Genomic DNA, 21,533 nt, shown 5'->3' on the forward strand with positions numbered 1-21,533 from the left:
GATGTGTTCAAACCGCTGTGGTGCTGATAGCGTTGGCAGTCGGTACCTGCTGGTGCTGTAGAGCAATCCGACAGCCTTGGTCAGTTAGATTGGCAGCACGTTTCTCCAGGGCTCTGACTGTAATTGTGCTACAGATTGCCTGCGGAGAGTTTCTGTGATCAGGGAGAAATGCGGTGAGGTGCGTGGCGTGCGGGTACCAGGCGGCGGTGTGGGTACAGCAGTGCCACGGCAGCGGGCACGCCGCAGACCGAGGTGAGCTCAGTCCATTGCCAAAATGCGCTCCCATCAGCGCACCAAAATGCATGTTGTGCAGGGCTTGCAGGCAGCTGAACAAGGATAAATGTCCACGGAAGCCTCTAAAATAAAGATTTCTCTTCATCCTGACAGGTGTAAAGTTGGTGTTAGAATGACCTGAGCTTTGTTATGCTGTTTAAAATCGTATTGCTTTTCTCTTGGTACGTGATGGTGGAGAAGTAAGGGCAGCCGTAGGTTAGCCGTGGTGCTACCTGACCTCATGGCCATGGCCCGTGGCCCTGGACTGTGTTAAAAGTGCTCAGTAAGAGCCTGAGCCCTCATCGTGAGGGCTGGAGCAGGATCAGCGTGTCCTACTAGTATCTTGCTTTAATTTCCTGTTGTGTTTTTTTCTGTAAAGACTTGGAATCGCGCGTGTGTGTGAGTGGAATTTCTATGCTGGTTTTGATGTTGTTTGTAACACCAGAATGGTGATAGCAGAATCATTTCAAAGAATAGACGTTTTGATAAGTTATCTTCTGTTATTTCCTTAATTTCTTGGGACGTGGTCTGATGGTATTTGTTGCGGAATTATGAAAAAACAAACTGAGCTTTCTGTTGAAGAATAGTTGCAGGAAATTTTATGGAAAATTAAAATATATTGGGAAATGTGGGAATCCTTGGGCTCTAGTGAATGATTTTCTTTCCCCCGTTCTCTTTCATATGCAAATATGCTTTAGTAGGTGCAAAGAAAATTGCTTACTGGAGAACCTGGTAGTTCAGTTTCCTTGTCATTTTGGAATGGTGCTGTTCCAAATTTTAATCCTAAATCTATTCTTAGTTTTACAATGATATTTTTTTCCTTATTCAGGCACCACCAGGCGGTGCTCTTATAGTTTTCTTCATTTTGCTACCTAAGTGCAGTGGCAGAATAGAGCCTGTGCTTAATGGGAGCAGTACAGCTGGGGATGGTGTTGACCTGGCAGCCAGGTACTTACTTGGCTTTGGTCTCCATCGTTTGTCTTTCTGAGAAGCTGATGACTTTCTCTTCCTTCTTGAAAGTGTTTATAGAGTTTCTTTTTATTTCAGTTAATACATTTGATTACTTAATTTAATGTAAATGCTTGCAACCATTGAAGAATATTTGTCAATGAACAGCCAAAACTCATTTCATAAACATAGTAGCGTTTTTCAGGCATGGGTAATCTTTGTGGGGCAGTTGCTGGTCTGTGCTGGCACTTGTTGATTTCCCTGGGTGTGCCTTGCAAGTCAGCCAGTTGCAGCTTAGGAAGGAGAGGCTGGCCTGTGGTCTAGCTCAGTGGACTCTTTAAGTGCTTTGGTTACTAGTTAATATGTTGAGGTTTACTACAGTTGGAAGAAATGCTGTGAGGGCTGCCCCGCAGGCCCTCCGCATCCCTTCTCGTGTAGGTCCAGCACTGCTGACCGGGGCGCAGCTCCCAGCGCGGCTCTCGGAACAGGGGTGGCCGCGGGGCTGCCCTTGGCAGTGAGCCCTTTGGCTTCCCCGCCTTGGTTTGTTTCTAAAGGCCCGAGACAACCTGTCTGAAACTATCCGAGGGCACTACGTGAGAGCTTGCTCTCCCCAGAGGTTACATAGCGAGCAGAACAGAAACGCTGTTAAAAGGGCTTTCTAATAGGGCAATATTACTTTTCCTTGATGTTTCTGTAAGTTCCTGTTGGCTTGCTCACTTCACATCTCTGATTCAGAGGGAGATTATCTCGCAGGTAGGTATTCGGGGAAGAATGGAGACAGTGTAGCAGCTATTCCCAGGCTGCTTGCAATCCATCTCTCATAATTTCCTAAGTTCCTTGGCTAGCACTTCTACGTAAGACGAGCAAGAGAATTTTCTGAATCTCGTAATGCTTCTGAATCCCCTATGCTTTCCCCGAGTGCCTTTGAAATCCTCTAGGCCAGACCTCCTTGATGTTGATTTGTAGCTGGTGGGTATGTTGATGAAGCAAAATCATCCCTTTTGTTATTGTTCTGACTGACTGAGGGGGCATGGATCAACTAGGTCATGGGAAGACGCGTGATATTGATAAAATTAATATGCATAATGTAATCCTGCACAAGGTTACGAATGCGGACTCTGTGGAACACTCTGCATCCTTGGCAGGCAAGCGTGCCCTGACTTCAACAGCTCTGCAGCTGGCCTGAACCATGGCTAATGCTTAGAAAGGTGCATCTGCAACTAGCTGCTAACTCATCGTATGCATATTAAAAAATAAAAAGTGAAAATAGTCAAAACACTAGAAGAAAAATTGAGATGCTGCTTCTTAACAAAAGTGAGGAGTCTTACAGTCAATTAGCATTTTTTTGAGTCACGATTCCTTTTCTAATTACAAGGACGTATCCAGAACAAACAAGAATACACACAGGCTGAAAGTGACATCTTGGAAACTGAAGATCTAACAATAGTTTTCTTAACCGCACGTCTCCTCTAAGTCATCATTCTGGAAGCTAATCTCATTAACATGATGTACAGTTGAAGGACAATGGGGAGAGAAGTTCCCACATAATAATTGCTGTTAATTTAAGTCCTTGCAAAAACAGGGAGAACTCTGCTTTTCCTCATCCCTTATTCCTTCCACTGCTCTGAATTGGCCTAATGAATTCACTTGTGACCGTCCACGACATTCTCTATATTTTTCTGTGATAGCGCCTAATCTTTTTTGACAAGTATAGTAAATATGGGAGTTGAAAGATTCAGTTTTAATTTAGGAGCTGAGTTTGGTTAAGGATGCTATTTCACAGCCAAGGAAGTGGCAGCCCACCAATGTGCCCGAACTAGCACTCCTGTGACAGTGTCCTAAATTGTTCGTCTTTTATTTAGTGCTGCTTCAGAAGTGAGTATTCAGATTATGAATTGGAACCAAAAAATGTGAAATTAAGACCTGGAAAAATTATCTTCAGGTTTAAATCTTAATGCCATTATCAATTGCCATTTATCTTCCCCATTCAGCTCCAGATCGCTTCTCAAAAAGTGCCTGAGTGCGTCTTCTGTGGGTGCTTCTGTGTCAGTGGCTACCATAGGCACAGCACAAGTCCTGCGTGGGGCTGGTCTTTATGCATGATTATCCTGATAGAGAATGTAATAAAGCAATACTAACTGGCAAAAATATTAAAAAAAAAAAAAAATTAAAAAAATCCCATACATCATCTGATTTAATTCAAAGAACTAAGTCAGAGTTCTAACAGCTTAACTGAAAGCGGGGTTTAATTATGAAGTGGAAAGTACCTTTTATTTACTTATTTATTAAGCTCTTAAAAATGGGTTAAGGTAGTAAAGTGCTTTTCCAGTGGGGTTCGTATTTGCACAGTGATTGTATTTGGAAGGTGAGGATTAAGGTCTTCCATTCCACTTTTGACCGCGGGGCACTGACATGCATAGCGAGCCCAGAATCTGAAGGGAAACTTTCCTTTTGCCCCTGCTGAAGGTAAAGATGACTTAGGTAATTTAGGTTTGGATTGTTTTGTTTTCTAAAGGATTTGAAAAGTAGGTGAATGTTGACAGAATCGGGACCAGCCTTGACCTACTTGTGGCTTTTTCTCTGTCTCTGTCTTGGGTATGTCACATTATCATTTTCATGCTACTGTTTACTCATCTGAAGACTCACCTAAAATTTTAAGAACTGACAAGTTTGGTAATTTGAATGTTAAATCTGTATAATATTACCACTCCCACAATTGTTCCCAAGAAGATTTTGCCATCTTCATATGACTTGGTAAAAGGAATCCTTCTATAATAATGTTTATTTCATACTGAACTGCTGTTTAAATTTTGGGTCAAAACTGTTTTTGAGCCATTAACTTAATTCCCCTTTGAAACTTCATGTTTTCTTCCAAGAGTCTGTATTCCACCTTAGAGACCTGAGAAGACTGGAATTGCAGCCATGATGGGGATTTATGTTATCACAAGGCTTCTGACTCTTTCAGAATAGAGAAACACGTATTAGGATTTTCAGGTCAGTTCATGGGAAATCATTTAAAACTCAATATGGCTTTGAAACTAATAGGTTAGACAAGAGCCCTGCAGGTCTGTCTTTGGTGTTTCTTCAGATGAAGTTGTGAAACTGAAATTGCTGCTGTGTAGGATATAAATTAATTTGGTTTATAACAATTCAGGATTTTATTGTTTTTGTGCTTTTTTTTTTTTTTTAGTTCATTTTGTTTTGTTTTTAGGAGAAAGAAATGCAATTTCCTTGTATTCTTGTAATATTTATATATTTACAATGCTGTGGGTCTTTCTTAAATCTTCATTAATATATACTTAAAAAAAAAAAGAAGAAAACTTTCCATGTTCCAAAAATAACCCACAACCTAGAGCATCTTTCAGGCTTTTGGGTTGTACTGGCTCTAAGTTCATTTTTCACTTGTGTTTTGACGCATCCCTTCTGCTCCTGCAGTAATTCAAAGAATGGCTGTGCAATTTCGGTCACATAGAAATCTTTACACGGGAGAAGAGAAAAAACAGAGCAATTTTCAGTACTTTACATGAATAAAATGTGCAGAGGAAGCTTCAGAAACCTGATGTCCTCTTGCCTTGTGCAAAGGGACAAGGAAACTGCCATTAATGTAGTTGTGCTCTTTACCACTACTGTCAAAATAGATAAAGGATTATCTTCAGTTAGAGTTGCCACTATGAAAGAAACTGTATTGTCTGTGAAAGAGGTAGCACTAAAAGAGCTTTTGTCAGATAGTGTTCCTGACAAAACAGACAGCACAGTTCATTTTGTTTCTCTGCTCTTAATTTTGGTTTATTCAGCAGAGGAAGAATTGGGTCAGTGTTCACTGGGTCCATTGTGAAACGGTGGTGTTGGCAATTATGGGGCCGCACACGTTTAAGTGAGACTTTAATGTTAAGGACTATGATTCTAATGTCTATTGCCGTCCGAGGCAGATAGATAACAAATATTGTTGCCTAAAATAATTTCTGGCAAGAGGAATGGAAATGAGAGTGGCAACTAATAAGTACTCTGTGTTGTAATGCAGTATTTTGCATTTTTTATAACAAATGTTCTGGATTATGATAATGGGCAGGATACAAGCTGAAACTTGGAAGGTCAGTAAATAAGATTTGCCTCTTGCAGATAAAACCTTGGTGTATGGTCATAGATTCTTCATTCCTACCGAATTTTGGGGGTGAACGTAAAAAGCAGTATTTCAAAAAATTAAAAGGCACTGTCAGCCTCATGCAACGAATGTGTCCAAGTCTGGAGGCTCAGTACACCAAGAGACACAATTATTTCCCTGGGTTGTAGCACAGAACACGGGACGGTGCTTATTCTGGAGCCAATTCCTGCATTTCAAATATTTGTTGCAGACTTGGGTTTGAATACTCTGTTGATTTTTTCCTATGCTGGCAAACAGCCAAACGTGGTGGCAGTGAAAAACTGGGATGGCTGCAATAGGGGGGGATTTACCTGGGAAGGTGAAGTATTGAACTAGGGAGGTGTGGCAGTGGCTCTCCGTGATTACGCGTGAGCCTCGTTAGTCATGAGGCAAGAGGAATTAATTGCTGCTTTTTTTGTTGTTTTGGTCCCCCCAGCCCCCAGGAGAGGGTGGCAGGGGGGACGAGAGGTAGACGGGAAAGCTTGTAGGGAGATCTGAGACGCCGTGGATGATTAGTGCTGGAAGCTAGGTATCTATCTAGGGGATATGACCAGAGGTTTTATTAACCTACTTTCCTGTGGAGGTACAAAAATGTTCTAGGAACTGTGCCAAAGCCTAGAGGCTTGTTGGACATGGAGAAGAAGGTTTGACATTTGGATTTTCTTTGGTTGGCTGGTGGGAATGGGAATGGAGGTCAGTGAATTGGGACAGCAACGTAGTAGGTCATGGAGATACGGTGTATGTTTGGGGGGAAAGAAAGGAACAAAAATACGTGGGGATTTATATGTCTGTTGGGCATGTTTATTTGTCAGCATCACAGACTTTACAGAGCCATGATATTGACTGAAAAAAAAAACCATATAAAAATAAAAAAACCCAGAATGAATGTCCTGTGTAGTGCAGTAGTTACTGTAGCTATTGTTCATGTAGGCAGTTGGGAAGTAAATAAAAAGGTCTCAAGCATAGCCAGAAAATTTCGTGTAAACAGGGAAATAAATTTGATTTGAAAAGCAGTTTCAATTTTAAGCTTCCATGAAGGAAGACAAATTAAACATTTTTAAAGATATTAACCATAACAGTATCCCTTTAATTTTCTATCCTTTTCTTTTAAGTAAGATACTCTGAATCAATTTTTGTTCAAGGAGACGGATTTTTTGCAGTAATCAGTTTTGCTTTTAGCTCTGATTTTTAAAGAATAAGTGATAATGGCGCACATGCTCGAGGGCGTGATTAGAGCGCAACGTTAAAAGGCTTTTTAGGACATCTACAGCTGAAAAAGGAGCTCTGGAGAGGTCTGCATTTGGCAGCTGAGCAAGACAGGAATAAAGCATACCTTTGAAGTGTGATTTGAAGAACGAGTTACTTAACCCTTTCACATGAAATACCTTCTGGTGAGAGTTAAATCTAGGTGCTTTCTTTGTGCTCATCTTGAAGTTATCTGTGAAATCTGTTAACTCGTATCCAGTCTTTTCTCTCCCTGAATGAGCCCCCCAGCTCAGCAGAGCAGAGCAGAGCAGACCGCCTGTCCTGGGGCTGTTCCGGGGAGACCCGGCTGCTCGGAGAACTTCAGGTGCAGGTTTTTTGGGACACCTGGCTGAGGGGTACCTTGCAGTATTCTGCACTTTGAGGTAATTTAAGGAGATGCTGAAAGTACACATCTGTAGTAATTACTAATATAGGTGTTAGTGTTGTCTTTTTTAATTACCTTAAAGATTTTGTCTTATGTTCAGTGTTCTTAAAACACAAATAAACCAGCATTCAGATGCAAATTCCTGAATGTGAAACTTATTTTTACATGCGTAAGTTTCAGGAAAATACTTGGCTGGTAGAATATATGTTTGTAGATTTCAGGCAAGCTTAAGGGCAGCATGTGCCATTGCCAACTGACAACAAAGCAAGCTGCTGCTTTATGTTGCAAAGGTGCGTTTTGGAGAAGTCAATTATGCATCCAAGAGATGGCAACAGGTATTGTGTCTTCTAGTGGTGGCTATGCTGTTGCATCCTCTGATAGATCTCTTGCCTCTGACTGTCGTTTGCACTGCCTACATAGTCCCTTACTGCTCTTACACTGACAGGTCTCAGTTGCCTGTGTCTCGAAGTTAAGTGTAAGCAAAAGCAAAGTTTTGCTCAGTAGTATCTTCCCAGCTGTTGTCTTCTGTTTGCTTTCATATCATATCTTTTAAAATAAAGATTTTTTACCCACTATTAATATTTCATTTCAGCATCTTTGAAGTATTGCCAACTGGAGACTGCTGCATAGTAATGATGGCCTGAAAGTCATTATCAGCACATCAGTTTCTTAAATATCTCCAAAAATAACAGCTGTTCTTTTTGATAATGTGTCTTTTAACAATGAAGCCTTTTCTTTATTTTTTCCGTGCCCATGTGCTGCTATCAGCAGTGACTTTCACTCGGTGTTCTCTTTCAAACTCTTTTAGAAATGGGTTAATCTTCTGTGCTGCAGCTACTAGGAGCTCTTTGTAGGCAATGATGTGCATCAGGAGTATAAACAGATTTTGTGGAAACCTTTTTTTTTAAGTCAATGAACAGCTGGTGAAAATATGAGGGTACACTTGTGTCAGTGTTTGTGTCTTACATGTGCCCGTCTTGTGGGCCCTGAGTAGCTGCTTAGTATGAGCAGATATTTAATATAGCTTGCAAGTAGGATAATAAGGAATTACTTAATTTATCCCTAGACTTTGATCTCTGTCCACTGCATGAGTACAGGATCCTCCTTTTGTCAGAGCCCTTCCTTTTTCTGGTGGTAGTCGTACTCAGGTACTTTGTACTTCCCTAACCTCAGGTTCTTCATTCCCGATGATGTTAAAACCGTCCGATCTGTTGATTTCCATCCGTTCCTATTTCTGTAGTGGTGAAAGTAAAGTGAAGACAACAACATGGCACTGCTGTAATATTTTCCTCCTTCTCCTAACTTATCTGTGTGTGGCTTTCCCTTTAAACAGAATAATTAAAATGATTAATATCTCCTTTAAACTGGAATCTATCAGCTTTTGCATCTCTTAAACAATGTATGTACAGCCAGAGGGTAAAAGACATTATAATGCCATGCTAATTGTGTGAGTGTGTATGCTCAGCTTCTCTTGTGAAAAATCCAACAAAAACAAAACCTGTCTTCTGATGGCAGCACGCAGTTAGCCACCGCTCCCACTTCTCCTTGCAAGGGAAGACAAAGTCACCCCGCTGCCAGGACAGGAATTAATGTCAGTGCTGTGGGTTACGACCCGCTTTGAATTCAGACTTGGCACACAGGGGAAGAAGAAACGCAAGTAAAATTTAGAAAGGAGAGTCCTCAAATCAGTGAGCTTTGGTTATCCAGAAGTGAAAGTTTGTTTTCAGCTAGAGCTCAGCTCGCCCTGCCGTTAACTGGTAGGGGGAGGCATTGCTGGGGTGGCAGCTCATGTCCAGGGCGGGCCCCCGGGTGAGAATAAGACAAGACTTGGTAAAGCAGCAACTTTGCTTTTACTTAAAAATTCAGTATATGTTTGGAAATTAATTAACAGATTTCTTATTTCAAGAATAAAAAGGAAATTACACTGTGTTAATAAATATATATGTGTATATGTTTTATATTTGTAATGATTTCATACACTATCTACATGCTTTCCCTGCCTCTCCTCTCCACTAACCAACAGTCCATTAAATTTTGCTGATCAGTTTTGTAGTGCTTTAGTAGGGCTTATTATCTGTCAATAATTCTGCACAGGGACCAGATATTCTGGATCTGATGGCCTATTCCTGTATGTAAACTGTATGTACCTGATGAAACATTTCCCAGATAAGTGATGTGATAACCACACACCCTTTCCCTGCTATTTGACTAGTCTTGGGAATCTTTTGGTTTTGTGAGCTTATCTAACGTACTTTTTTTTGTTTTGTTCCATTTTAAAATATATTTTGCGAGCTTTTGTTACAGTAAATGTATAAGATGCCTCTAAGCATTAGGCAGACTAAAGCAGAGCTCTTTTACCTATTAACCTCAATAGTTTAAAATAAAACTGTTTGTAGCATCCTGGATTTGTTGTAGTGCTGTGTACTCAAAAAGCGGTGTATCAAGTACCACATACCCTTGAATGCAAGTTGCATTATTTGCTTAAAAGTGCTGTATCAAAGGTGCTTGGGTGAGCAGCTGAAATGCTTGTGGGACCATGTTTGTTGTATGTTTTAGGGTAAGGCTTTCTGGGGAAGGTATTTATGATTAAAAGAGTTGAACAACTGTGGAAAAATGTTCTTTGACTAGTAAAGGGAACTTGGAATGTAATCCTATGAAGCCCCCCTGCCACCTTCTGATAAGTCCGGGTATAAATTTGTGGGCATTCCCTGTAAACATGAGGGAAGGTTTGCTTCCCTCGTAGAACAAACTCAATTAGCGATTTTCCCACAACGCCCTCTGAGAACATTCTTTCATTATCTTGTTGCTGCGTAATAATTGCCATGCAGCAGTCACAGACTTGTTTTTCTAGCAGTTGAAGCTACGGAGCAGTGCGTATGTGTTGACCTGGATTTGGAGAGGAAAAGTTACAGTTGGCATAATCTGTACCTTGAAAAGTTGCCAGCAACAAGGCGGAGAGTTGCTAAAGACTTACAAAGGGTAATTGAAAAGGCCAAATGCCTGCAAGAATTCTGTTCGATAAGCATTGGCTTTGGCAGGTAGAGCTCTGGGTTGTGCTCTGTTCCTAATGAAATTGTACTATTTCTGGAGCAAGTAGCCTATAATGTAAACAGCAGCTACAGTTTGTGTGGAGTGTCTGTTTTCTTAGTACCTTTTATGTCAGATTTTTACTTTTTATGTAGTTCGTAAATATAGTAAGACATATACGTGTGCATTACTTATCAGCAAAAAAAAGGTTTCTTATGGAGAGAAGAGTGCCCCTGCAGCTCGGGGCTGTAACTCAGGAGGAGCAGTCCCTGTTCCTGGCGCTGTCCACGAGGTTGCATCATGGCTGAGGGCCTGGTTTCGTGCTGCACCTAACCCTGCTTTGGAAGCTTTGGCTGTGGATACGAACAGTACGAACCGAAAGCTGACAATTGTAAACAACATTACAATAATACTGTTGTGGGGTTTTGTGCTACAGTGTAAGTGGACATGTTCTGCTGTGTATTGGTTTATGTGGATGCTCAAAGTTAGTGTTGTTTTAAGAACTTTTATAACCTTAAAGTCTATGCTTGATAAAAGCTTATTTTGTTGAACTCAGCAAAACTATTGATTTTTTTGGCAATGATTGCAATCAGTTGTTTTATTATACTAAATATGGCAGGTTGCCTGTCTAAGGGAAATATTTTAAGGGATCATGGATTATACCTTGATGTTTCCTAAAGTAAGACAAATAGTTTTGTATTGCTTACCTGTATCTTCATCTTTTTACTCCTTTCGTGTTTGTGTTTCTCTTCCCCCTTTTTGGCCAGGGGGATAATTTCTGTCATGTTTATAAAAAGGCAGAACTGATCAAACTGATGTTACAGAGCAAGCAAGCTGCTCAGAAAAACAGCATGGTATCAAATACATTGGGAAGACAAGAAAAGAGAAATAATTTTCTGTAATATTTTGGCTGTAGTAGTCTTGGTATTACCTGTAGCAGTAGGTGGTAGCGCTACAACAAATAGTTGTGGTTGCTCACCATTTTTAAGTGGCTGAATCACAAAGCCAATTAGTGGAAGTGGAAATTAGTGTTTGCACTGGGGACAGCACTCCTGTGTACTAACGAACTGGTAAGGTAATAGAGGGAGAGCATCTTGATCTCGCAAGAAACCTTTCTGAGCGTTACCAAATGTGTGGTTTGACAGTTTTTGCAGCTTCCTGTCCTTCCACGGCCGTGCCGGTGAAGCGGAGCGGGGGCAGCGGTCAGAGCTGTGTGAGCACGGCCAGGAGCCTGCTCCTCCGGGCAGCTGGGCTGCTGCCCAGAGCCAGCGGGAGATGCCCTGAAGGACTTGTAACTGCTCTGAAAGCAAAATGTTTGACGCGGTTTAATAGAGCTTTTTTGCCATGGTTTGTGCAGTATAATAAAAAATTCCTAAAGAGCTGGGTGTTCTCACAGTATCACCAGGAATGACAGAATCCTCAAAGGCGTGATGAAAGCTGAACCAGATCTTCCTTGACTTTTTTTCCCTCCAGATTATATTTATGACTTCAGTTTTTGCCCCACGCCTATATAGCGCTTCTTGTTATTTTGGGTTTAAGTCTTAGACTCTCATCTCTTTATCCCCAGCCACAGCTGATGCTTAATAAGAGGAGCCTTTGCAGACGTCAGTAGTAGCTTGCAGGAGCGCCCCATTGACTGTGTGCGGAGTGATGGACAGGTTCCCTGCCTGCTGTTCACTTCACTGCTGGATTCACCTAGGGTGTAATATCCTAACAAAGCAGAGGAGGGAATTGAAATGTGTTCTTCTGAGAACAGCAGTAAGCAAAGCTGCCTTTCTAGTTGTTCTCTCAATTAGCTCCTAGGAGATTTTCATGCTTTTCTAGTTCCTCTTGGGGATACGTGACCTGATAGCTTATTGCTATAAATAATTATTTTACTAGTACCGAAGTAGGTACTGTATACAAGCAAAAAGCAACATTTTCAGCATCTTTATTGGATGTAAATACCAGTTTTTCAGAGGCTTCTTTCTTTATTTTTTCCTCTTTGGAATGCAGTCCTGACGTTTCTGATCTCCATAACTTCGGCTGTTGGTTTTGTGCTGCCCCTTGAAGTACAGCTGCTGTGAGTGGCGCAGAGCTCCCAAGCCAGGGCGAGGGGGTGAGAGCAGCTGGCATCGGGCTGCAGCTGAGGGGAAGAGGCTGAGGAGCTGCTTTCCTGTGGGGTGCTGCAGGTGATCATTACTAGGTTGTAGAAGGGGGTTATTTAAAAGAAAAAAGAAACTAGCCTCAAATACATACGCACCGGCAACCCCGTTTATCTCCGTCCTTTATCACAGCCTACAACAGGTGCGTTAGGAAAAGGCTATTCACATGCACCAATTTTTGCAATATGTGAAGTTTGGCTTGAAAAGTCACCGGTCATGAGGACAGGCGCTTTGACGGAGCTGGCCGAACCGGTGGCTAGCTGGCAGCAGAGGTTTGTTAGCTGCTGGAGGTGGGACGGCCGCGTGCTGCAGGAGTGGAGCAGCCCAGCTCAGCAGCAGAGACCTGGAAGCATTCCTCCGTGAGCCGCCCAGCACTCGTCTCCTGCGCTGGGGCTGCTCGTGTGGAGCGGCAGCAGCTGCTGCCCCGCGTGCAGCGGGCACAAACGCAACGTGCTGTGAAATTCCTGCGCTGCCATTCCACTTCATTAGAGTTATAGTGTTACCAGCTACAGGCATGGCTGGTCTTTGCATGAATAACACCAAACGCTACTTGGTGAGTTTTACCTTAAAACACGACCAAGATACAGCGCGGATTTGAAACCCGGTGTATGGGTGGTCAGCGCCACTGCTGTCGCGTTCTTGTCGCACGCTGGGACAATCTTTGTTCTCGCAGGGCCTGGAAGAAGGCAGATAGGAAGTTTCTGAGAGGAAATGTGGTTAAAGGGAGGCTGGTAAAAGTAACCCCTGGAGGTCACGGAGCTGTGCTGCTGGTGAGCGTGCAGCCCGTGAGGTGCTGGTCACGGGCAGAGCAGGATGTGGCCTCAGCACAGATGAGTGCTCCCCCTCGCTCAGTTAGGAATGAGCTGGCAAGCAAGTGGAAACTTGCTTTGGTATTTATTCCTCTCCCAGCAGATCGGTTTCATCCTGCCTACTGACAGGTTGCATTTCAGAAACAGCTCTGTCGCCTGCTGTAATTTCCATGGCTTCTTCTTGGTGCTGCTGCAAGTGTGAGACCCGAACGTGGCCCAAAATCCTCCGTGTGGAGCCGTAGTGGGGCTGCTTTTTGTCCCCGCGCATGCGGTCCGCGGTGCGTTCTGTCCGAAAGCCCTTCGGGCTACCAGTGATAACAGAGCACCTGACGGCCGACACTGCTGTAATGCAAGCGCTGCCAGCCCAGCTGTGCAGAGTTGTCCCGGGTGCCTTTTGTCAGTAGGTGTTTTGGTCGTTGTTAGCCTCCAAAAGTACTTCTCGGTGACTTCTGATGGCTTCCCCACAGCCCATTTCAGCTTCTATTAGCACATTTGCTTTTTTTGTATCTTTCTAAGGGTTTTATCTGGCAAGCATTGATTTCCTCTGTCTTAAACTGAAACTGTTTTAGAGAAGCTGATTTGTTCACTGCTCATCTACAGATTTTTTTTTTGTAGTTATGCTTTAGAATACTTGTGTTTTCTAATGAAAAATAATGAAACTAAACCACACATTGTCATTTTCTTCCCCTTATTCAAAAGTAGTTACAGAGTATGTTCTTAGCATGCTATAATATAGCACAGCATAAAACTACTACAAAATATTACTGTGACAGTTTTCAGTTGGATAATTTTCATAGCCAGGACAGCAGATGAACTGTAGCTTTACCTGTGCTGTTGAATATAACACAGCTGAGGAAGGTGCTTGTGGACTGCCCAAATATTAGCGGTCATTTGTCAGATACATCAAAAGATATGTTCAAATTGCCTAAGGTCTCAGCTCCTGCCTCTGTGTCATACTGAAGCTTTTCATCCTTGTGATCCACTCGGGAATTTCTTCCCTAGCCCTGCAGATCTCCTGATGGCAGTGTCTTGTGCGTGTGCAGCACTCAGCAGGTGTCGGAACTCCAAAGGAAAAAATTAGCAGTTCGGGAGCATTTGTAGCACAATCAGTGCAGATCTCTCCTAATGTAATTTTACGCCTTTTTTATTGGAGCAAGAATATATCCATTTAATGCCCAGGAATCAGCTTTTAAGTTTTCTTATACAGGTTAGAGGATTGGTGCTTGGATTTTTTTTTTTTTTAATTTATTTTTTAGCTTTTAGAAAGGTGGGGTGAGCCAGAAAGGCTGCCTCTGAAAGCGAGGCCCCCAGTAATTAGCTGATCAGTGGTGCTTGACCTTGTGAGCAGTGGGAGCTCTCAGCTCGTGCTGGGATCAGTCTCTGTGAAGCTGTGAGTTTTGCAGCAGCCCTGCTGGGTGGCATTCAGAACCTGCCTCTGCTGTAATCCCAAAGCCACAGCCCAGCCTGAAATGTCCCCTACACCCGATGAACAGTACTGGGCCTTGCAGGTGGGCTCGCTCAGGTTCCTACACAGTGTGAGGGAGGGTTTTTTTTTAGTCTGGCCAGTGGTGAGTGCCGACTTGTGTTAGCAGTGGATTTTCTGTAGCTTTTCCAGTTTTCATTCCCTTTCTTGCCAGAGGCAAGAAGCAAAGTTCCTGCACAACATAGGAAGCAGGCTGTGAATTTAAAGAATTTTTCCGATTATTTTCAGCTTTGTGTTTCCCAACATAGAAATAGTCTGGCATCAATTTTCCCAAGTTATTCTCGCCTATTTAAAGTGTAAATAAATAGTGGCTGTTCTGGAAGTGGTGTAGCTGGGTGTGCTGGGATAGCTCCCCATTGACTCCCAAACGGTGGTGCCAGGGGCTGCTTCTGATGTTTTGGACTTTATTGGTGTGTGTTTTGAAGACAGAGGTGCTGCTTGGAGATAGGACCTCTTTGTTTAGCCAGTTCTCATTTTGTATTTAAGTGCTTAAAACAGCAGAGACCTGGGACAAAAGAGAGAGCTTTCTGTGATATCTGCATGAGGTTCACATGACAGAAAAAGCAGCAACTTTTTAAGGTCAAACGTGGTCATCAGGATCCATGGCTGGATGTAGATTCTTACATGGTTAGAGGAGTGTGCTGAGAAGAAGGTTATTTTGGCCATCCCAGTAAAAATAAGCAGGAAAAAATAAAAGGTTCCGAATGACTGAAGATCTAGAAACCCTGTTTTGTAGTGAGATTCATGCAACCTCACCTTAAACACAGTGATAGGGAGTTGAGGCACCATAATCTCCTTGCTCTAGTTCTTTGGTTCTCATTATAAAATTCTATTTTCAGTATCTAATTAGTTTAAATTAAAACACTTGCCATGTGCAAAGCACCTTATAATTTCTGAACTACTATACTTACATCCCATAAGCTCTTTGGGAAAAAGACAGGCGTCATGCCCACCTTACACTTGTGGAAAATTAAGAGTCCATGTGCTGTTGCATCTCCAGATGCAAAGTGATTTAGGGATAGATCAAGTAATAGCCTTATACTTGCCATTGTGCCGTCTGAAAGGGGTTATTAAAGTTTTCACCCTGTTTTGGGAGGAAGAAGAAAGCAGTAGTCCTGACAAAATCAAATCTCTGTAGCTCAGACATGTTTTACTCATAATAAGGTTTGCCTTGGGAGATGAAGATGTTTGTGGTCACATCTGCCCCTCGGCTCGAGCTGTTGATCTCCAGCTGCAGTGTATGCCAGTGGCAGGCAGCATACGCACCCATGGGTGTGTGTCGAGCCACTTAGAAGTACCCAAGCTTGCCTGCGTATGTGTATATGTACTCTAATCAAAGAATGATCATGCTACATGTTATACAGTCTAAAATACGGTGCACAGCACCCTTGCTTAATACTTTTTTTCCCTCTACAATATATATTGCATTTTTTTGACTCACTGTCTAAGTTGACAATGATAAGAACTCTAAAATATTCTTTTGTGATGTAGAGAAGTTGACTAACAGTCGTATGTGATGTTCTGAATCTTTTATTCTGTAGGTCAGTAACAGATCCACGAGATGGAAAGAGAGTTGCACTCAAAAAGATGCCCAACGTCTTCCAAAATTTGGTCTCTTGTAAAAGGGTCTTCCGGGAGTTGAAGATGTTGTGTTTTTTTAAGCATGACAATGTAAGTAGTTTTAACATATTTCAAAGTAACTTTGAAGTATATTATAAAGCCTAATTGTAAAATGGTGCTAGCTGTAGCTGAAGGTTTTTTATTAATATTATTTTAAGTTATAGAATATCTAACATGCTTTAAAAGTTCTTTAATTTTATATTCACCAGATTTCCTGGAAACTCAGATGCTACTGTTGTAAACACTGTAAAAAATTAAAAACTCGATTGTCGAGAATCTAGGGGTACTCGCACTTTTCCTCCAAAATGGTTACAAATAGGCAATACACTTCAACCTAATTTTATTTTAGGCTCTAGATAAATTTCGATCTGCACAAAGCTATGCCAGCTGGAAACGCTTTTGCTTCCAAGCTGTTTCTCACTCCATCTTCCTCTCCCCTTTGTCAGAGTTTATTGTGCTCTTAGTTCTTCCAGCAGAGTGGCTGTGCAAGCACTCCTAAATCTTCTTTAGGTTAAATCAGCTAGATTAAGTTAAACCATTTAAAAATGATTTGAATTTCCCTTATGGTTGTGTCTGAAGTGAATAAAAAAAGCACTTTCAGTAACTGCTCCACAGCTGCAACTGTGCATGTGGTAACCTCTCCCTTTGGAGCGCAGTAACAAGCATCTTGGGAGCACCGTCTCCTGCTGGAGCTGGTTCAGGAAGTGGGAATCTGTTTTAGAACTTTATTTCACTGCCTGTCCTCCTTTCGCAAAATAGCTCTTTTTATTTATTTTTTTTTTTTACCTGAGGGTATCATATTCCAAGAAAGATTTTATTTATGACTAAGCCCTGGATTCAGATAAGTGTTGTTAGTGGGGATGCAAAAGAGATGGACTGGCTCGTGAGCTAGTGCCAGATTGCAAGGAGTTCCTCCTCCACGGTATCGCCCGTCCCTGGGAGATGTTCTGGGACAGGACTTCTTTTGAACTGGGATCTTCAACTGCTTCTTACCAGGATTTTTATTATGGGGGAGTTTTTACTGGGGACTAAAATTGAATAAAAACATCTGTGTAAGCAGTCAAAATTCATGCTTGATAACCACTGAAGTCTGTGAACTTCACCCAAATGATATGCGTAGGACACGACCTAAAAGACTACAGGCAGGTAGTATTTTTTTCCTGTGAGAGGATGTAAATTTTGTGCTGCTGTTTTTCTGCCTTTTTGCCTTTCACAGAGAACTTAGGTCTGAGCTTCTGATTCAGTATGTGAACATGCTTTTTGTTAATTCCTACGTGGAAGCAGTGTATCAAAGAATAGTTGAAAATGAATGACAAAAAAGTGTAGTATCTTTTTCTTTTGCATTTCTCTGTTAGAATTACTTCTTTCCAATATTTTATGGTTATATATTTTTGAGATTAAAAAAATATAGTGGATAGATTAACTTGTGCTTACAAACTAATACCAGAACAGCTGGATTTTTTTTCTTAAATTAAAAACAAAGGAGGAGGGGGGGAAGGAAAGGAAACAGAGACCTGAATGTACAGAACAAAAAGTCTGACTAGATGGGCTATGAAACTCACACGCCACTGAGACAGAATATTGGTCTGTCGGTGTGGAGTAACATAAAATGTGTTCTGAAAGAAAGGTGCAGTCTGACTGTCTTTTTGAAAGGGATTTTTTTTTGTTTGACTGGGGTAGGTCTTGATCTTGTGTGGTGTTTCCTAGGTACTCTCAGCCCTCGACATACTCCAGCCTCCACACATTGACTATTTTGAAGAAATGTATCCTAAATATAAAATAGAGCTTCCTAATTGAGGTAGGTGTAATCTTCATTAGCTTAGAAACTGCAAGTAGCTGGTGGAACCTGTCTAATGGAAGTACAAAAACCTTGAGCCTGTATCTGAACAGCTCTGTTAGAAGAAGGGAATCTACTTTTAAGAAATCTTGATTAATGTTAGCATTGGAGAAGCGCTGGAACATGAAACTCTCAATATATATGAGCCAGTAAATGCAGTGCATTGTGACATTTACCAGTGTATACTGCTGCTGCCAATTGTGAATCCTCCAAAATATTTATCTGAAAACTATATCTAGTAATTATCTTCCTATCAGTACCTTAAAATACTTTCTGGTGCTTTCAGAAAGCACTGCTGTCACACATGCTTTGAAATCATGACTTTTTGGGGATGCTTCAGCAGATTAGTTGGGTTGTGGCTTTCTTTGTTCAGCTCCTATCTTGATTAAGAAGACAGATCTCACAGAGTGTGTGCTGTTGGATGTGTCACTGGTACGAAGTTATGTGCTGTCTGTGGGTAACCATGTTAAAAGTTAGATTGTTTGTTCGTCATGACATGACATGAGAATGTTTTGCTTTGCTTTGTTTCCTTTTTCAATCTTTGGGTAAACTGTTTTGGGGCTGGGAATTTCTGCGTTGTAAAATCCTGAGGAGTTAAGTGATTCGTTAAGCTGGATTGCGCTCTTACTGGCTCGTGGAAGAGAAGTTCTGGGACTCAGAGCAGATTGTGTTAGTAATTAGCCTGTTACATCGCTAGAAATTAATGCAGTGAATTATGTACAGATTGTTGTGGTACAGAAAGTGTCTAGGAATATTGAAGTATTGTAAGATTGATTTAGAACATATATGTATCATTACTGATTTAAAATTGGAGTGATTCTGTTCTTCCCTGCAGCCTTCACTAGCTACAGATCAGGAATCATACTAAGGGTTGTCTGCCCTGGGATAAGCTTAGCTACTGCCAGGTTTTGTATATAAAACCAGAAATGGTAGTTTCTTTCACGGTTAACTGATTTTTAAGTCATTCCAACTAGTATGTTATGGGCCTGTGTTCTTTTTATTATTTGTTGAATTTCCTGACTCTAATATTGGTTATAAAAAGCTTTGCTCTGTAATCATCTTTCTCCTTTCTGTTGCAGTAATTGCAGTAAGTACACTTAGGATAGTTAAATTCACAAGAAAAATGAATGTATAGGTGTTTCAATTTCTATGCACATTTTTAATTGTATGTGCTTCTGCTTACTGTAGCATACAGACTTGCTTCAGATTCGTATTAAGAAGGTTAGGTAACTGGAGTCCATATCTGGGGGACCTGGCCTAGAAAACTTTGGTTTTTTTTTTTGATCCACTAGTTCCTTGATGCTCCACTTTCACAACAGAAGACTTTTTCCGTTAAAGTGAATATTAGAATTAGTTGAAAAGATGTAACTTTTGTCAGTCTTGTATATTAACTTGGAAAGATTTTAATGCTAGTAAAAGAGATGGTGTGGAGCAATTCCTTCCCATTGGTCACGTTAAGAGGTGCCAGAACTATTTCCTTACTTCTTATGGAGTAAATACTGTTCATCCGGCCAGTGAAAGGGATGATGATAACACCGCTGGGATACCACGTACAGTGTGCTCCTGCTCCCTGGTCTTTCCCAGTATCCTTAGAACGGGCTGCCTTCTTGTTTGGTGAGTAGCTTTCTAAAATGTCATTGCAGCAAGTTCCACACAAGCAAATCGAACAAGGGCTTGAAGGATTAAGAGGATTAGTATATTCTGTAGAAGGCTACGGGTTGCCATTTTGCACATGGTAGCACAACAGTTTATATTCTGGGTGGATCAGGAAGAATTGTGACTTAGATTTTTAGATTCTTAATGAAAAATTTGTGAACAGAATAGCTTGACATTCGTTATACAGGTAATGAAAAAAATGTGTTGTCATACCAGTAAACTGCATCAGAAAGAGTCCAAATGTCTGCTTGAATGAACCGTCAACCAAAATGGCTCTATGCTCTGTAACAAGAGCAGCTCTTGCAGGGGTTTAAAATTTCACCTTATTCAGCAGTAAAGTTGTAATACCTTTATTGTAGTATTTGCGGTATCCAGTTGGATAATATTGCTTGGAACTGAGAATGTAATTCTAGGAGTCAGCTCTATCTACGTGCAAGCATATCCCCCAAGCCCAAAATTTTGTCTTCAGTTGGGCAGAAGTATGCATGAGCACCAGACAGACTTCTGCAGGAGGGATTTAATTGATTAGAAGCTGGCTCTGCAGGGTGACATTAGTTCAAGGTCCCTTCTTACGGTGAAAGTATATCTAAAGGCCAGCTTGAAAAGCTGTACAGCATTACCAGCTGACACTACAGACTTGTGTTTTGTTTGGTTTGGTTTGGTTTTTGTTTGTTTGTTTGTTTTTGTTTTTGTTTTTGTTTTTAAAAGAGAATAGGCTGTTAGTTCAACCAAGAGCTGTCTGCTCTGTGTAATTATCCTTTAATAAGAGAACGAACTACTCATGGAACTTACTGAATCTAAGTATACTGGTATTACAGTGATTTTCCCTGGAATGCATCAATGTGAAATTATTTCTATTGAGAAGATTGTGTACTCATGGGAAAATACCGGAGAGGTTTTCAAGTTGAATATCAGGTATTGTTAGCAGTTATCTTTCAAGCAGAATCTGCTAGCAGGATGTGTCTGGCTGTCAATGACTCAGTAAAAATAGACTGATATTTCCCCCCTCTGTCTTGTTAATTTTAAATCTTTTGTAGGTACTTGATAACTTATCTTAATTTCTATCTTAGGGATTATTACTTGGTTTTTGAAAAACCTGAAGTGACAATCTGAGAGAAGGTTAAGCTGCTAACTTTGAGTAGGAACTCTTCACTGTGTGCACCAATATTTGGTGTTGCATCTTTTTAAATCTGTTTAAAAGATATTTGTAGAATAAATTATTAGTAATAGTAGTAAACTGGGACTGGCACTATTTAACATTCTTGATAACAACCCTGAGGAGAGGGAGTCGGGAGTGCAAGTTGATGAGAAGCTCAGCATGAGCCACCTGTACCCTGGGCTGCACCAAGAGCAGTGTGGGCAGCAGGGCAGGGAGGGGATTGTGCCCCTCTGCTCCGCTCTGTGACACCCCCCTGGAGCCTGCGGCCAGCTCAGGCCCCCGGCACAAGAAGGACATGGACCTGCTGGAGCGGGTCTAGAGGAAGGACACGAAGATGATGCTCCTCTCATTGTGCCCTGGCTGAATTAGGTTGAAAGGCTGAATTTTCTCAGTATCAGGAAATCGGCAAGAGCTTAAAGCCCTGACCTTACGCAGAAGTAAGATTCAGACAGAGTTCTAGTGTTTTCTTCCTCGTGTTAAGAACTGACCTTTTAATTCATTGATTGATTGATTGATTTGGTGGGGGCGGGGGGTGCTTTTTCTGCCTCCAAAACCACATCCTTCCAAAAACCTTGTGCTATTGCTCCTCTGTAGTCTTTGACATGTGCCACAGATTGCCATTTCTACCTCGCATAATTAGAGGTGACTCCATAGCAAACACACTGCCAGTAGTAACTAGATTAATTAACTTTTAATATTTCTTATGCAGTTTTTTAAATGAACCAGATCTTTTTGTGGGGGTGTGATTTGGACATTGATATGAAATGAAGATGTTACAGAACTTTCTCTACGAAGAGGCTGTAAGG

At 41.4% G+C, this 21,533-nt stretch overlaps 1 protein-coding gene across 2 annotated transcripts in view; it reads left to right on the plus strand.

Annotated features, from left to right (window-relative positions):
• Positions 1–21,533, plus strand: part of NLK (nemo like kinase) — a 49,121-nt gene that overhangs the window by 7,178 nt on the left and 20,410 nt on the right. For both annotated transcript variants that reach the window (XM_082776258.1, XM_082776257.1), the window contains exons 3-4: positions 15,997–16,126; positions 17,783–17,838. In XM_082776258.1, coding sequence (XP_082632384.1) covers positions 15,997–16,126; positions 17,783–17,838 — 186 coding nt within the window. The remainder of the gene's footprint in view (positions 1–15,996; positions 16,127–17,782; positions 17,839–21,533) is intronic.

The sequence above is a fragment of the Aythya marila genome (assembly GCF_965140915.1).
Source record: "Aythya marila genome assembly, chromosome: 20".
Taxonomy (NCBI): domain Eukaryota; kingdom Metazoa; phylum Chordata; class Aves; order Anseriformes; family Anatidae; genus Aythya; species Aythya marila.